Source organism: Hemicordylus capensis, chromosome 1, assembly GCF_027244095.1.
Source record: "Hemicordylus capensis ecotype Gifberg chromosome 1, rHemCap1.1.pri, whole genome shotgun sequence".
In the NCBI taxonomy this organism is placed as follows: domain Eukaryota; kingdom Metazoa; phylum Chordata; class Lepidosauria; order Squamata; family Cordylidae; genus Hemicordylus; species Hemicordylus capensis.
The window spans coordinates 443013156-443031967 of record NC_069657.1 but is presented as its reverse complement, the minus strand read 5'-3'; the positions used below and the strand labels follow the sequence as shown (position 1 = coordinate 443031967).

The following is an 18812-nucleotide window of genomic DNA, read 5'->3' as shown; positions in this document are numbered from 1 at the left end:
CTGGTTTGTTTTATCCAGACATCGAGTCCTTCCCAAGGACCTGGGATGCCAGAATTTTATTGTCAATTGTTATAGATATCGTCGCAGAATATAGGCTGTTTCCAGTAAAGCTGCTTTTTGTAATTGGCTGGTGGTGATTTCTGTGGCCCCTATGATACCGCCCAAAACTTATGTCTCTGGGTGGTTTAGAACCACCCAGAGAGATAGTTCTATCTCTGTCTTTAGAGATAGAGCTGGGAGTGGGTAAAGAAATATCTGGGGTGGGGATATGTTGTGTGTTGAAATGTTTCTCTAATGCATATTTGCAAAAATATACTCATTTTATATTAAGTTATTGTGGGTTCAATTGCTGTTTGTGCCCTCAAGAACACACATGTTACACACACATGTGTCACATGCAGTATTTTTATGTTTGTGTAGGGGGATGATGCTTAACTTCCAGGGGGAGCTCCTGTGGGTGGGGGTTGGGGGCTAAGAAGGCCTTTAGGTCCAGGCTCCAAAATTACCTAGGTGCACTACTGACTCTGTTGGCATTACAAGGACCTTGCAAACACTGCTGTAGACCGATACAGCAATACAAATATTTATTTATTTATTTATTTATTTATTTATCAATCAATCAATCATATTTTTACACCGCCCAAAACTTATGTCTCTGGGTGGTTTATAACAAGATTAAAAAGTAGTTAGGATTGAGGTCTAAATAAATGGACTAACTTTCAAAAGCATAATCCATCATGCACGGCTGCTGGATGACATGCCACACAGTGTTGATGTTTCTGACCCGAAGGGCTGCTGCGCATATAAAAAGGCAGCCCCAGCAGTGTTGTGCAAGAGTGCACTTCTGCAGCTACCTAAAACTGTGCATGCATTTGTACAGCACTATTTCCATTTGAAACAATGGCACTAGTGTGATACAAGCATTGTGTTGCACAGCACGTCAGCCGCTGAATATTAATACAGCATTTCCCAGATTTTTTACAGATTCAGCGTTTTTCAGATTATTAATATGGGAGTAGGGCCATAACTATATTTTCACATCCTGAAAACCTTTTGAACTAAAGTTTGAAGCCTACTCTGAAAAGAGCATAAGCAGATTCAGGAAGGGTAAGCAAGCTTTTCTAAACAAAACAACAACAAACCTTTCCCCTTCAAACAAACTAACAGGAGGAGGGGAGAGTTTGAGGGGCTAGATTATCTTTAATGGGGAAGTCCCTGTGTGTGTATGTGTGTTTCTTGCAAGGGCTAGCATTTGCCAGGGCTTGCATTGGGGGGGTCTGTGGCATTTAGTTGTTTCTCCCTGCCTAGAGGGGAAGGAGTCAACTAGGGCTGTAGTTAGTCAAACCTGGTGGGATGGGCCACATTTCTATGTCTCAGTTTGAAGCCGACTCTCTATATAAGAGATGAAGGTCCGAGAGCTTAGCCAGCAGGGATAGCAAACAGGGCACTGGAGATTTGCGTGGAGGTGTGTGGAGGAGCTGAAACTAGTCCCCTTGATCACGAGCCCAGTGGGAAGAGAAGGTAAGTACTACTCACTCCTTCATATTCTTGATAAAGGAAGTTTGAACATCTAAATAGCTGGCCAATACAGCTAAGACCAAACTTTCTAATAAACAATCTCTAAATACTGTAAACAGCCAACAAAACCAGTTATGAAGATAGAAAGCCAGCAGGGAAGGGGGCACATCCCAGTCACAGTGTATTGCACAGAGTGTTGCATGTATGACTATTTGCTTCATGGGCAGAAGTCATGTGTGTTCAGTGCAAGGAGCTCCTGGCTCTCAGAGAACAAGTTGGTTCCCTCGATACCAAGGCGACAGATCTGGAGAAGTTCAGAGAGGCATGCAGATGAGACCTTTAGGGATGTGGTCCCCACTCCAAGGTTGATAGCTCCTCTGTTGTCAGGGAGAATAAAGTTCTGGGGGAAGGAGGATCTCAGTCTGAGGAAGAGGGAAATGCTCCTTCAGAAGGGACCGCTTCCATGGATGATGAGCCCATATCCTTTTGCACAGGGAATACTCCTGGGGGGTGAGGGCCTCCTTGTAATGGGCGATTCAATCATTAGAGGTATAGAGAGATGGGTCTGTGACTCGTGTATTGACTGCACGGTGACTTGCCTGCCTGGTGTGAAGATTGCGGACATCATATAGCGTCTAGATAGCCTATTAGGCAGTGCTGGGCTGGAAAGAGCTGTCGTGGTGCACATTGGCACCAACAATGTGGGGAAATGTAGTTGGGATGTCCTAGAAGCCAAATCTAGGCTGCTAGGTAGCATATTGAATTCCAGGACCTCCAAAGTAGCATTCTCAGAAATGCTTTCTGTTCCATGCGCAGGTACAGCGAGACAGGCAGAGCTGAGGGGTTTCAATGCGTGGATGAGAAGTTGGTGCCAGGAGGAGGGGTTTAGATTTGTTAGGCACTGGGATACATTTTGGGGAAAGCAAGGCCTGTACAAAAGGGATGGACTGCACTTGAACCAAGATGGAACCAGACTGCTGTTGCTTAAAATCAAATAGGTCGCAGAGCAGCTTTTTAAATGATGCCTGGGGAATAGCCGACAGGAGCTAGGCAGTATCTGGTTTGGCAAATGCCATCCTTTAAAGTGCCAGGGTGTAAAGGTTTCAGATAAAACATAAGGGGACAGAGCAGAACCACAAAGAGCAGACAGAAGGCTGTTCTACCTGGTCAAAGAGATCAAAGAGCCAAAAGAAAAATAGCATACACCAGGTAAGAGATTCAGCGTATAGGTGCTTATATGCCAATGCCAGAAGCCTCTGAGCCAAGATGGGCAAGGTGGAGTGCTTGGTTGCTAACGAATAAATAGATATAGTGGAGAGAGAGAGAGATAAATAGATATAATAGAAACATGGTGGAACAGTGAGAACCAGTGGGATACTGTTATCCCTGGATATAAAAACTATAGAAAGGACAGGGAGGGTCCTTTCTTTGGAGGTGAGGTAGCACTATGTGTTAAAGAAGGGATAGAATCTAACAAGTTAGTAAACCTAGGAGGACTGGTGTCCTCCACAGAAACCCTGTGGGTGACAATACAAGGCTCGAAAGGAAATGTGCTACTGGGGACGTGCTATCGCCCTCCAGATCAAAACACTGACAGTAACTGGGAGATGCAGGAGGAAATCAGGGAGGTGTCAAAAATAAACAGGGGAGTTATAATGGGTGACTTTAATTACCCACACATAGACTGAGTAAATTCAGTCAGGTCATGACAAAGTGGTCAAATTTCTAGATACGCTGAATGACTATACCCTAGAACAGTTGGTCATGGAACCAACCAGAAAGAAGATGACCTTAGACTGAATGTTGAGTGGTACCCAGGACCTGGTGCATGATGTCAGTGTCATGGACCCTTTAGGGGACAGTGGCCATAGTGCGATCAAATTCAGCATACATGCAGGGAGAAAATAACCAAAGAAGTCTTAACACAGATACTTTGAATTTCAGAAGAGGAAACTTCTCCAAAATGAGGAGTTTGGTGAAAAGAAAAAATAAAGGGAAAATCAGGAGAGTCTTGAACTTCTCCCAAGAAGGCATTCTGTATTCTGGGGTCATCAACTGAGAAGGCCCTATCCCATGTGCATGACAGCTGGGCTTCACTCCGTTGGCATGTGGAGTTGAGCGGCCCCCCCATTGTAAGATGTATGCATTCACTTGGGAGCAGGTGATCCTACAAATAACTAGGTCCTGAGCTATTTAGGGCTTTAAAGGTGATATCCAGCAACTTGGATTTGGTCTGGAAACAAATTGGCTGCCAGTGTATTTTTCTCAAAATTGGGGTGATATGTTCAGCTCTGATAGCTTCTGTCAGCAATTTGCTGCCTCAATTTGTAGTAGCTGAAGTTTCCAAATGCTTTTGAACATGCCCACAGAGAGTATGTTGCAGTAATCTAAACCACTTTTCCACACTGCTCAAAAAAAGATTTTGTATCTTTTATATTTTTCTGTCTTAGACTATCATAGAACTATCTGAAGAACGAGACTCTCTTCATTTTCTACCTCATGCATCAGCAGCACAGTCACCTTGTGGATCTCCAGGCATGAAACGTACTGAAAGCAGACAGCACTTGTCAGTGGAGCTAGCAGATGCCAAAGCAAAGATCAGAAGGCTCAGACAAGAGCTGTAAGTACATAGTTAAGAGTGCTAGATTACCTGAGAAATCCTTATGGCTTTTCTGGGAATTAGGGCCATAACACGATTCTCTGTCCCAGATAAATAAGTTACATGTGTGATAGACAACCAGCAGGCACCAAGGGGCTGATCTACAAAAAAAAAAAATCCTTTGCTTTCTGTTGGTTATGTTAGAGTCCTGATCATGGAAGGAGAGACCCAAGCTCTCTTGGGTCTGTCTTTGAAGTAGGTACCCTCTGAAAATTAAGCTGTGCGAGTTCTCTAGTCTAGAATTATATTACCAGGAACTTGCTGAAACTGTTTTTATTTTATTGTCCATGTTTGTATTTTTCCTCTTAAACATTAATCCCATGTTCCTGTTTTCTTAAACAAGTGTTTCAATTCTTAAATTGTAGTGAGCTATTGGTAAATGAGCACTCTGAGGAGTTAATTCCCCCCATAGGTCTACCACTTGGGCACGGTGTTTTCTGGGCACCCCAGGGGGATTACTAGAGGAAGCTAATTCCCAAGGTGAAACAAGTCGTAATGCCCTGGAAAAGGGGAGAATTCAAGGAGGTGGTGACAGCAGACCCAAGTTGAAAGGAGTAAATGGGAAAAGGAGGTGTGGTGGTTTGAAGGAGCTGAAGATTTTCACCTTGTGTTGCTCCAAAATAATAGGCGGAGAGCTGGTCTTGTGCTAGCTAGCATGAATTGTCCCCTTTGCTAAGCAGGGTCTGTTCTGGTTTGCATTTGAATGGGAGGCCACATGAGAGCACTGTAAAATATTCCCCTTAGAGGGTGGGGTCGCTCTGGGAAGAGCACCTACATGCTTGCATGCAGGAGGTCCCCGGTTCCTTCCATGGCATCTCAAAGATAGGGCTGAGAGAGACTCCTGCCTGCAGCCTTGGAGAAGCTGTTGCCAGACTGAGTAAACAGTACTGAGCTAGATAGACCAATGGTCTGATTCAGTATAAGGCAGAAGTAAAGTGATTCCTAAGTTCCTAAATGTTCCTCATACAAGCCTGTGGTGCAGCCATGGTTGGATTACTGTGTAACGTTCTGATTGCTACATCACTGAAAGGATATTGTAGAGTTGGAACACAGCAGCCAAAATTGTCAGGGGCCTGATAATTTTTCTTCTTGAAGCTGGGCCCTGGAGGCAAGTAACTCACAGTACTAGCATGTGTCGCCCCCTCCTCCAGCACCAGCACCAACTGCCAGTAGTGTCTTTTGGAAAAGGTGCTGCATAGTGGGCTAGGCTAGGTGGAGACCAGAGCCCTAGGTGTGATGGAGTCTCTTTGCGCTGCTTTTTGATAATTCTTTTGACATCAGCACACTCTAACAGTCTTTTAAAAAAATGTTTGTATTGGATTTTGTAAAAACACATAACAAACAAAGCAATTAACTAAACACATACTTCCAGAATTAGTGTAGCCTTTTAAAAAAAGATATGTGTTGTATTTGATCATTCCTAGCCTGAGCTGCCCAGCAGCTGTGCTATAATAGTCTAGGCACCTGCTTCATTTTTCTCATGTCTTCCATATGCTGTTTTTGCCACTGCAGTAATGGGAAATGGAGCCTCTGTGCCAGTGGCTGTGTTGCTGTGATGATACACAACTCAGTGAGGCCTTTGATATGAATGTGTGAGAGTTAGTGGTATATCTCTTGTGGGTTCTGGAACCCAGCCATATCCATATGCATTCAGTAGCCTTGCCTCATGTGCTGAGATAATTATTTTCTGAGATAAAGCCTAAGGCTGTCATGGGGGTCCAAAAGACCTGCGTCAGCTTGAACAAATAATGGCATATGCAACAAGAATTCCAAGACAGAGGCACCTGGATCTGAGAGATGGTGTAGACCACTTCAGCCTAAAGCCCAGTCATGGACTTACTGAGTGAGTTTACAAACGCTGCTCATTGTCTGCCTAAGGGGACCATCTGAAATCTCAGTATTGCTTAACACAATCCTGCATATGAAGCCCTTGGAGCTTTAAATAAATACTAAAGATTATTATTATCATCTATCTATCTATCAGATTTTTACACCGCCACAAACTTCCATCTCTGGGCAGTTAACAATAACATAAAAACAAGTTAAAAACATATACAAAAACTTAAAACAATTTAAAACAATTTAAAATCAAACCCAGATTAAAAAACTTAAACAATTTAAAAAACCTGAAAAAGCTTGGGTGAAGAGGTGGGTTTTCAAATGCTTTTTAAAAATTGTCAGAGATGGGGAGGATCGTATTTCTGTAGGGAGCGCATTCCACAATCTTAGGGCAGCAACCGAGAAGGCTTGCCCCCGTGTGGCCATCAGGCGAGCTGGCAGCAACTGGAGATGGACATCTCCAGACGACCTCAATGGGCGGTGGGGCTCATAATAAAGAAGATGTTACCTTAAATACCTAGGGCCCAAGCTGTTTAGGACTTTATAGATTATAACCAGCACCTTGTATTTTGCCTGGAAACCTACTGGCAGCCAGTGTAGCTCTGTCAGCAAATGAGTAATGTGGTCTCTCCGAGATGACCCAGAGACCAACCTAGCCTCTGCATTTTGTACCAATGGGAGTTTCTGGACTATGTACAAAGCCAGCTCCACATAGAGCGCATTGCAAAAGTCAAGTCTGGAGGTTACCAGCATATGTACCACTGTTTTGAGGTCGTTCATCTCAAGAAATGGACGCAGCTGGCATATCAGCTGAAGCTGCTAGAAAGCCCCTCTGGCCACCGCCTCAACCTGAGATGCCAGGGAGAGATGTGCATCCAAAAGTACTCCCAGACTGCGTACCTGTTCCTTTTGGGGAAGTGTGACCCCATCTAGAACAGGTAGATCAAAATAGTCTCTGGAGTTTTGACCCCTCACAATAAGTACCTTCATCTTATCTGGATTCAGTTTGAGTTTATTCTCCCTCATCCAGCCCATTACTGCTTCCAGGCAGGCATTTAGGGAGGTTATGCCATCTCCTGATGACGTTGACATGGAGAAGTAGATCTCGGTGTCATCAGCATACTGACAACACCCTGCACCACATCCCCTGATGATCTCTCCCAGTGGTTTCATGTAGATGTTAAAAAGCATTTGAGACAGTATGGAGCCCTGAGGGACACCATACAAAAGTTCAGATTTTGAAGGACAACAGTCTCCATGAGACACCATCTGGAATTTTCCCCAGAGGTAGGTCCGTAACCACTGTAAAACAGTGCCTCCCACCCCCAGAACTCTGACGTTTCAGAAGGATACTATGGTCGATAGTATCGAAAGCCACGGAGAGATCCAAAAGGAACAACAGAGTCACACTTCCTCTGTCAATTCCCAATTGGAGATCATCCATCAGGCCAACCAAGGCAGTCTCCACCCCGTAGCCCACCCAAAAGCCAGTTTGAAATGGGTCTAGAGAATCAGTTTCGTCCAAGACAGTCTGGAGCTGAGAGGCCACTACCCTCTCAATTACCTTGCCCAGCCATGGGAGTTTGGAGACAGGCGTTTAACTGCTCAACTCTCAGGGATCTAGTGCAGGCATCTTTAGAATAGGTCAAATAATTGCCTCCTTAAGACAAGGAGGCATCCTGCCTTCCCTCAAAGAAGCATTTATGATTTCTACCAGGCCTCCTACAACAGCCTCCCTGCTAGATAGAACAAGCCATGTTGGACAAAGGTCAAGAGAACAAGTGGTAGGCCCCATCACTCCAAGCAGCTTGTCCACATCATCAGGAGTCACAAACTGAAACCGATCCAGTTGAACCACATAAGAGGAGTTGCTGGACACCTCCAATTCAGACATCACGGTAATTGTGGAGTCTCCATCTAAGTCAGCCCGAATCTGAGAGATTTTATCTGCAAAGAATTCATTAAACACATCACAGTGGGTAACTGATGGTTCCAAATTCTGATTCAAAGAAGTGGGGATACATACTAGTTCCCTCACAACACTGGACCCCTCTGCTGGATGTGAACTCACAGATGCAATACAGGCAGAAAAGAACCGCTTCTTTGCCGCATGTATTGCCTGAGCATAGATCTTTAAAAGTGCTGTATGTCATAATCTGTCGGATTCGAGTCGAGTCTTTCTCCACTTGTGCTCCAGTCGCCTACCTTGCCGCTTCAGCTTCCGTAGATCTTCCGTATACCAAGGGGCCAATTTTGAAGCTGGTCAGAAGGGACGCTTGGGAGCAATCATGTCTACTGCCCTGGTAAGCATGTTGTTCCAGTTCTCCACCAGGGCATCAACAGGATCACCGGCAGAGCCAACATTAAATTCCTCCAAGGCTTTTTGGAATCCTGATGGGTCCAATAACCTCTTTGAGCAGACCATTCTAATAGGTCCCTCACCCCTGCAGAGGTGGGAAGTGGTTGAAAGCCTAACCTTAACCAGATGGTGGTCTGTCCATGACAATGGGGAAATCACAGGAGTCCCCACCCACGGAACACCACCCTGATTAGAGTAAAAGACCAAATCAAGCATGTGACCTGCAATGTGCATTGGTCCAGAGACAACTTGGGATTGGCCCATAGTTGTCATGGCTTCTATGAACTTCTGAGCTGCCCCGGACAAACTGATCCCAAAATGAACATTGAAGTCTCCCAGTACCAAAGGTTTGGAAGACGCCAGTGCAAGTTCTGAGACCAAGTCCGTGAGCTCAGTAAGGGATTCTTTTGGGCAGTGGGGTGATCTGTACACCAACAGAAGACCCAATCTATCCCTGGTCCCAAAACCTAAGTACACACATTCAATATGGCCAGTTACCCCGACAGGGACCCTGGTAAGGGAGATGTTATAAACCACAGCCACTCCACTTCCTGGCATTGCAAAGGAGCAAGGTGAGGTTATGTGTGTTATTGGCTGTGCTCCCCGAGGTCAAAGAGCTGGCAGGACAACTGGAGGGGAAGACAGATATTAAATGTCTGACTGCTCTTCCCCTGGAAAGGCCTGCTGACCTACCAACGTTACTTCTTTAATTCCCCACCACCACCTGTATAGCTGCCCCACAATCAATGGTGGCGCCCCCTGTCTCCCCATCTCCAGACAAACCTAGACACATTACCAATTAATTTCAACCAAATCTCAGTAACAAGTGGGAAAACCAGCTGTTGCAGCTCCTAAAATAACCAATACGAATATAGTATGCCCCAGCCCTTAGGCACCAAAGGCCGGCCCCCTTTTGGGGGGGGCTTGATTAGACTTATAATTAAGTATAATTAGAATGGCTTGATTAGACTGATAATTAAATCTAATCAAGCCATTGTGGAACCTGTTATACAGCAGGGTTGCAGAAACATTAGCAAAAGCCCCAACATATGTTAGGCCTGCAGTAGTACAGAAGAAAATATTAGCCCTATTCACACATTATGTCCAATGTGCAAACAGTCTGTTTACATACAAGATTTGGGGTTAGAGCCATAGGTCAGTGGTAGAGCATTTACTTTGCATATAAGAGGTCCCAGGTTCAATTCCTGGCATCTGTAGGTAGGACAAGGAAAGGCTCTTGCCTGTAATTTTGAAAGGGGGGGGGCTTTTCGGTTGTGGCCCCTCAGCTTTGGAATGCTTTCCCTTAGGAGCTTTGCCATGTTCTTTCCCTCTGTGTTTTTAAAAAACAACTAAAACACATCTTTTAAAAGAGGCTATTTATTGTTTCACCTGTTGCTTATATCTGGTAGGTTCTTTAGTTTTTATGATTTTTAGTTTTTAGCTTATTAAATAACTTTTAATTTGAAACTTAAAAAACTGTAATTCTGATTGTGGTTTTAGCTTGGATTTTTAACTTACTTTGGTTAATTTTATTAGTCTGATTTTACATTGTAACTATTTTATAAATGCTGTGAGCTGCCTCAAGCAGTAGTGTACTGGAGGGGTGGGGTATAAATATTTTAAATAAACAAATAAATAGATTCTAACTAAATAAGAGCTGCTGCCAGTCAGTGTAGACGGTACTGAGCTAGATGGACCAATGGTCTGACTCTATATAAGGAAGCTTGCTATGTTCTATTTGACACCTTACGTTTAAAGTATGTTTGGTAATACACTTCCTATATATATACCCTGCGTTTGTGGGGGGCCTTTACCCAGGTTCACTTTTAAAGTGAATGCATGTACAGTCATTCACATAACATGTATGTGTGTACAGAAATCTGTAAGCACATACAACATAATGTCTAAATAGGTCTTATATGTTGAATTAGTCACTGAATGACTTAGACCAAGGCATCTTATATACTGAGACTTCTGCCCCAACTTCCAATGAAAGGTTGCTTGTATATCTTTATATCTGTCTGAAAGAATTCTGGACATGCGACAGTGCACAGATCTTACTCAGTTGCCAATATATGTTCAGTGGCTTTATCTTGTCAACTGGTACAGTATGCTTTTCATAACTGACCTTGCATTGGATTGCAGCAGTGATAGTCTGGGAGGAATGGAGCTCCTATAGGCTTCATTGAGGCAGAGAATAAATGTGTTAAAGGAGCACTTACAGTATAACCTGTAATGTAATGAATATAACAAGAACAAGAATATAACAGTATAACCTGTCGGTAAGAAATATAACAAGAACAATACCCTTTTTGTAGGAGAGTTTTGACTAGATCATCTTCAGCTAGCAGTGTTAATTGTCATCTCTATTCAATTCCTTCTCCGCCCCAGCATGGCAAAGTAATACATTTTAGTCACCATGAGTACTGGAATACAATAAAAGAAACACATCTCATTTTATGATGACTGGATTATTACATGTCTATTGAAAAGAGCCTGCCCAAGATATTCTGTAAACAGCTGCACTAGGAAAATTAATGTAAATTGCTGTTATTAATTTGACTGACGGTTAATAGCCGAAACAGTGAAGACTGATGTATTCTGTATAACTAAAGACAATCCCTTTTACATTTTAACTGAAGCACACATTTGTAAGTGTAGTCATCGCTAAGAACATTTCAACATTTTTGAAATGTGTTAGAATTTTATTTGTAAATAAATCCTTGTTAGATGTAAAATACTAGATGTAGTTTAATGATTTAGTTGTTGGTAGCAGTTAGTAGTATAAACTATAAATTATGTTGCACTTATTACTATAAATTATGTTGCACTTCTGTATATACAGAAAATAAGTGAATAATGAATGAAAATAAGTGAAGAGACCATATTCCTGATTTAAGGGGTTTCATAGCTTAAGTGCATTAGTTTCCTCAAGTTTAAGTATGATGTATAAAAGCAATAATTGTATCCCTACAGTTATATTGATAATGTCAATTACCATACTTCATTTTTATTTATTTTTATTTATCTATGTAAACCACTTTGGTAACTTTTGTTGAAAAGTGGTATATAAATATCTGTCGTTTTGGTGGTGTTAATTTTATCCTACTAGAAAATCAATCTTCAACCATTTTGACAGGATTTGTACATATTTGTTTTCTGATTCCATTGCTATAAAAATATTTTTATTCATCATGTTTATACATGATATATACATCTTTAGGCAGTGCACACAATTCAAATTACAATATAAAAAATAAAATAGAACACTTTTGCAGAATTAAAAACAATTAAAAACTATTCACAAAGTGAAACAAAATAATTTCACAGGACAAAAACAGTCTAAAATTAATTTTAATTAAAAAACTGAGAAAACAGGTGTGTCTTAAAGGTCTTTTAAAAACCAATCAGAGATGGAGAAACTCATATTTTGAAAGAAAGTGCATCCTATATCCCTGGGGCAGCTACAGAGAAGGCCTGGCCCTGAGTTGCCACCAGATCAGCCAGTGGCAACCATAATTGGATCTCCTCAGATTATCTTAATAGGCGGCAGTGTTTGTGACAAAGAAGGCAGTCTCTTAAATACCCTGGACCTAAGCTGTTCAGGGTTGTAGGTAATAACCAGCCCTTTGTATTTTGCCTGGAAACATATTGGCCGCAAGTGCAGTTCTTTCAGAACCGGTGTTATATGGTCCATCTTGTCCCAGAGACCAACCTGGCTGCCACATTCTGTATCAGTTGTAGTTTCTGAACTATGTACAAAGGCAGGCCCACATAGAATGCACTACAGTAGTCAAGCCTGGAGGTCACTAGCACATGTACTACTGTTTTAAGGTTGTTTATCTCAAGAAATGGGCATAGCTGATAAAAGGCACTTCTGGCCACTGCCTCAGCCTGAGAAACCAGAGAGAGTTTTGTATTCAGGAGCAGTATTCTCTCTAATTTTTTTCACCTGTGTGCGGAATGAGTTTTGTTCTGGACAGCAGTATCAAGGCAGTGTGTGCGCACGTGCATTCAGAGTGGGGCCTTCCTGATTCGATCTGAGCGGGATCTAAAATTAACTGAGCTGACATAAAAAAACTTGTGAGCATGCACATGCCTTAGAGGGAACACTGTCCAGGAGCACTCCCAAACGATGTACCTGATCTTTCAGGGGGAACGTAACCCCATCCAGAACAGGCAGATCTAAACCATGTCCTGGGTCTTGACCCCCCACAATCAGTGCATCTGCCTTATTTGGATTCAACTTCAGTTTATCCCTCATCCAGCCCATTACTGCCTCCAGGAAGGCATTTAGGGAAGCTATTTCCTGATGAAGTTGATATGGAAGAATAGATCAGAGTGTCATCCGCATATTGAAAACATTCTTTACAAAATCTCCCAGATCTCTCCCACTAGTTTTATGTAGATGTTAAAAGGCATTGGAGACAGTATGGAGCCTTGTGGAACTCCGTACAGTAACTCTCGCTTTGCAGAACATCAGTTTCCATCTAGAATCTGAGGAACAGAACCACTGTAGAACAGTGCCACCTAATCCCACCTCCCTTAGGGAACCCAGAAGGATTCAGTGGTCGATGGTATTGAAATCCACCAAGAGATCAAAAAGGATCAGTAGAGTCACACTCCTTCCTTCTGTCAGTACTTAATTGGAGATCATCCATCAGCTGACCAAGGCACTTTCAACCCCATAGCCTGCCTGAAAGCCAGTTTGAAATGGGTCTAGAGAATCAGTTGCCTCTAGGACTATCTGGATCTGAGAGGCCACTACCCTCTCAATCACCTTGCCCAATCATGAGAGATTAGATTGGGCATATAGTTGCCTAACTCTGAGGGGTCCTGTGCATGTTTTCCCAAGTATCGTCTAATGATAGCCTTCTTTGGTTTCCCCAAATTTCCCCCAAATTTCCCCAAATTTCCCCAGTTTCTATTTAACAAGGAGGCACCCTACCCTTCCTTAGAGAAGCATTTATGATGTTAACCAGACCCTCTCTGACAATCTGATTGTTAGATAAAATAAGCCAAATTGGATATGGGTCAAGAGAGCAGGTAGTAAGATGTACAGTCCAAAACAGCTTGCCCACAAGCTCAGCGTCACAAACTGAAAGTGATTCAATCTGACCACATAAGAGGAGTTGCTGGATACTCCATAACAGACTCTGCCCTAATTGTAGAATCCAGTTTGGCCCAAATACAAAAGATTTCGTTCATGAAAAAAATCATTCAAAGCTTCACAGTGGGTAGCAAATGGATCTGGATCATGATCTGTTGCATTCATAAGGAATGTGTTCTGCACCTGCACAGGGATCTTGCAGGTAGATTGACTAGCTCCTCATGACACCCACTCTGCCCTGCACATGTTCTGTGTTTCCGTTTAAATCGGTAGTTGGGTGCACCATTTCCCCAGTTTCTATTTAACACCAAAGCCTCAACACCTCATTGCTGGCTCCTCAGTTCATCTAGAGACAAACAGAAAAAGAGAGAAAAAACTGATACTTTGGACCTTACTGATCTTGGACTATATTGAGACCATTCTTTGTTTAATGGATTGGATTGGATTAGGTTTACTTAGTTTGACTGTTGTGGGGAGGAAGCCTCGGAGCGTTCTTTCTCAGGGTGGAGACGAAAAAGAACTTTAAGAGATGTGTAGAGTGCCATGCAGAGCTACCATCTACGGACTACCACAATTCATATTTACCTTGCTTGGAAGAACAACACAATATGGCAGCATGTAAAATTTGTTGTTCATTTTCCAAACAAACCCTGAAGAACAGGATGCTGCGCCTTTGTGCGGCGGTTTATGATGAGGTGTTACGCCCTCTGACACTGAGACTGAGTTACCCTTCAACATCGGGGCCACAGTCGAGCACGATGTCTAGCTCAACGTTGAGCATGCAAGGATCTGTGATACTGCAGTCTAAAACTGCTGCTGAGGGATCAGAGCCCATTTTAAAAAGACTTAAAACGGTCCCGAAAATTGCTCATCGCCATAAGGACAAGAAGCGGAGACATTCCTCGGATGAGGAGCGGGACTCTCCACCCCAGCAGAAGCACCATAGCAAAACAAAATCAAAGTGTAGTATGCTGTCACCTACTGTGGTACAGACATATAGCCCGCTTTCGATATCGAGAGTGGCTCAGTCGACATTGAGACAAGAGTATACAACATTGGTGGCCGTTGAGATCGCAGCTGTCAACAACCACCGCTGTCACGACCTCAGACGCGCTGTCGACATCAATGCAGCCTTCGGCATTGACTATGACAGCAACGGGTTCACCAGTGGCAGCGGTTCTACCCAGAAGGGTGCTTCAGCTGTCTGTGGCTCAAACGCCAGCACAATCCCTGTCTACTTCCCTGCATTAGCGGATGTTGGATAAGGGGATTTCCTAGATTTGGCTTCAGAGCAGGACCAGGACAATCATGTCTCCTTGTACCCAAACACTGCTACTTTGTTACTAGCAATGTTGAATTCTTCAGATAGCACCTGCTGGGGGTCAACTTTTCATGGATTCCTAAGCAGCGGGCTTGATGTCAAGCAAGATGTCAAGGAGGTTCCAAAATCACACCCCAAAACACCATCGATGTCCCCGCAATGCATTGCTACAACAACTTCCTCAATGCCTTTCTGGTTGATGTCACCATTGCACATACCAGTGCTTGTGGTGACACGCTCTGCTCCAGTGCTTTCTAGACCTAAGGTGCCAGTTGCAACAGCAATAGCCTTTGCGCCTCTAACATGGAAGTCACCTGTGCAGTATGTGACTACTCAGGGGCTCTTGCAGCAGAACATACAAGGCCTGCAGGGTCACAGAGAGCTGACGCATTCATGCAGTTTCAGGCATGCACCATATGCTATGCTTCCTGATGATTATGTTGAACAGTAGAAGGTACAATGTGTTATGCAACATCCTCTACTGGTAGTCCCTGAGAAATGGATGTGTCTTCGGACTACAGGCATATTCATGGACTCTGTGTTACCAGATAATGCCCCTAATACTACAGCATGTCTGTCTCGACTTCCTGTCAGACACAACCTGACCTGCCAGATCCTCCTTAACACCAGCACAGCTGCTTAATGTTGCACCTGTCCAAAATCTACAATGTGCCTATGATACCCCTGTAGTACCACTATTGCTAAGGAAAGAGAAAAAGAAGACAGTGCCCCCAGTGGCACTGCCTCTGCCTCCACCTGGAGATGGTGATGGATATTATTCTGAGTCCACAGAGACGGATTCTGATGGGGTGAGCCATCCTACGGAGCCATCTCCGGATGTACCGCCTAAGACAACTTCCTTGTTGGAAGAATTTAAGGCCTACCATGCCTTAATAAGAGAAATAGCAGAGGCTTTAGGTATGGACTTGAAGCTGCAGAGACGGATTGAAAAGATCCTGTTTATAATATGATGGCAACGGCTAAGACCTCGCATCCGGTCGCCCTTCCTATGCTGCTGATGATCACGAAGGTGGCTTAGACAACTTGGGAGGTGCTACAGACCTCTACACCAACGTCCAAGCGTTTGGAGGGGTTATATAAGATACAAGAGGAAGAAAATAGATACTTAGTCATTCTGTCCTGAATTCCATCAACTGTGCTGCTTCATCGAAGGTTGGATGCCGCCATACAACACTTTCTGTTGAAGGGAGAAAACTGGATGTTTTGGTAAGAAAGATTTATACTACTTCAAGTTTGGCTGTCTGAATTGCCAATTATGTGGCCTGTATGGCTTTATTTAATTGTTTCTTATGGGGCACTTTACTGTAGGATTCTACTTGGCAAACTCTAGAGGAATTTCAAGATTGGTTTTCAGAAAAATATGAAAAGACTACTGCTGTCACTGGACAGCAACTTATTGTGTTCAAGCACCTAGCAGAAACAGAGTCATGAGCCATGATGACTGTGGTGACTTTACGCCTCCATGAGTGGTTGAGGATTACAACCCTACAGCAGGACACGCATGGACGTTTAGAGAACCTGGTGTTTGATGGGAAAGACCTCTTTAGTGAGAGCATGGATTCCATGATGGAATCATTAAATAAATCAAAGTTTATAGCCAAAACATTCATGGCATCCACATCAACTGCAGCAACATCTTCCCATTACCGGCCTTATGGACACCAGCGGGATTTCTGCCATTAGTACTGACCGTACCAAAAGAATAAAAGATTTGGACAAAGAAACAAAGGCCAAAGCAACAGGCCTCCCAAAGACAATAATAAACAGACTCTTTGATCTGCTTGACTGTCCGCCACACAAACAACCAAAGTGCACACCACCTGTTTTGTGGTTGCCAACAATTCCATCAGGTTGGCAATCCATGCCCCAAGCATGGCTCCACATAACATCAGATCAATGGGTACTTCAAATTATCGAGACTGGTTAACGCTATAGAGTTCAAATCTTTGCCTCCATTCTTGGGACTGAAGTACACCAGAACAACTCAACTCCTACGTTGTTGGAAGAAGTGCAAGTGCTTCTGAAGAAGCAGGCAATCGCTCCTGTGTGGTGGGTGGAATGTCTGGGTTTTACTCCCGTTACTTAAAGATCCCAAAGAGGGATGGGGGAATTCCGGCAATCATGGACCTTTGGGGTCTCAACTGTTTTGTGTGGGCACTCAAGTACAGTATGATGACATTGTAAGGGATACTGTCTCCCCTGTGCAAGGAGGAGTGGGTGGCAATGTTAGATTTGAAGGATTCGTACTTCCACATAGGCATTCAAGAGGACCACCACAAATACCTAAGATTTACAGTGGGAGATGCAGTGTTCCTTCCCTTTGGATTATCATTAGCCCCACGTGTGTTCACAAAAGTAATGGCTGTGGTAGTGGCATACTTACGAGCGGAAGGCATTGTGGTTTCCCCGTATTTAGACGACTGGCTTCTGGTGAGCGACAACAAAGAATACACTATGATTCGCAGATCCACTATGTGTTTCAACTGTTGCAGAATCTTGGTATCAACGTCAACTGGAAGAAGTTGAATCTGGTACCACAGAAACACATACGTTATATTGGAGCAATTCTGGATGTACAATCAAAAAGGGCATTCTTACCAATAGAGTGCTGTCAGCAGATCAGGGACCTGATACGTTGTTTCGCCTTGACCCCAGTACAGTCTGTGGAAAGCATTGAGTGGTTGATGGGACTGATGATGTTCTGCAATGCCATGGTGTGTTGTATGTGTCTGCAGAAATGGTGCCTCATGAACTTTTGCCCATATGTCAACAGCCAGAAAAAGTTGCTGACACTCCCACAGATGATACGACATTCTCCACGCTGGTGGATGGTGGAGACCAATCTGTTGGAATGGGTTCCATTTGAGCCATTAATCCCCACTCAGTGGGTAACGACAGATGCGTTCCTGTTGGGATGGGAGGCCTATTGTACCAAGTATAAGATGCAAGGGCAGTGGATAATGCAAAAGACTCATCGGCACATAAGCTACTTGGAACTCTTGGCTGTGTTTATGGCACTAAAAGTATTTGAGCTGCTGCTCAGGAACAGAGTGGTACAGTTCCAGCTGGACAACATGATGGCCATTGCGTGTCTGAACCGACAAGTGGGGACAGTGTCCCGTTCCCTCTGTGCCTTGAGTATACAGATTTGGGAATGACGCATCTGCCATGGAGTGTACACTCTAGCCATACACATACAAGGCGTGGACAATATATTGGCGGACGATTTTAGTTGTTCAAAACAACTCAACGAACACCACAAATGTTCGATCAACAGCATCTATCTGCAATGTATTTTCAACCTGTGGGGACAACCAACTGTGGACTTGTTTGTGACTGCTGCCAACAAAAAGTGCCAGAGATACTGCTTACGTGCAAGGGTTGGCAGGAGATCCCTAGGAGATGCATTTGGGGAACAAAGGCCTCCTATATCTATTACCTCCCACAGCCGTCAATTGTGTGCTAGCACAGATCATCAGGGACAACTCTACCAGCATATTGGTGACGCCGTGGTGGCCACAGCAGCCATGGTTTGCACCGCTTCTCAAACTCTCGAGGAAGAGATTCCACAGATACCCTCTTCGGCCAGACCTTCTGGTTCGTGACGGCAGAACCCTTCTGGTTCGTGACGTACAGCACCCAGATATAAAGACTTTGCTGATGACAGTGTGGAGAATTGGGTTTTAAGGAAAATTTTACCTAATAATCGAAGGCTGTCAACAAGAAAAATATATAGATACAAATGGACGAGGTTTGCAATCTACGCATGTAAGCATGGTTACCTTCCTAGGAAGGCCACTCTGACACAGGTATTACTTGTACATGACCTCTTTGAAACTTAGTGGCTTGGCAGATGTGTCTCTAAAATGCATCTAGCTGCATTATCGTCAAAGCAATAAAAGGTGGGATGGGTCAACAGTATTCTCCCATCTAGACTGTAAAAGATTTTTGAAGGGAGTGAACAATTTATATCTTCCATTAAGGA

General features: G+C 43.6%; 1 protein-coding gene across 9 annotated transcripts in view; it reads left to right on the top strand.

Moving 5' to 3' along the window:
- CCDC88A (coiled-coil domain containing 88A) overlaps window positions 1-18812 on the top strand; it is a 249095-nt gene that overhangs the window by 90361 nt on the left and 139922 nt on the right. For all 9 annotated transcript variants that reach the window (XM_053246281.1, XM_053246272.1, XM_053246265.1 and 6 more), the window contains exon 8: window positions 3969-4138. In XM_053246281.1, coding sequence (XP_053102256.1) covers window positions 3969-4138 — 170 coding nt within the window. The remainder of the gene's footprint in view (window positions 1-3968; window positions 4139-18812) is intronic.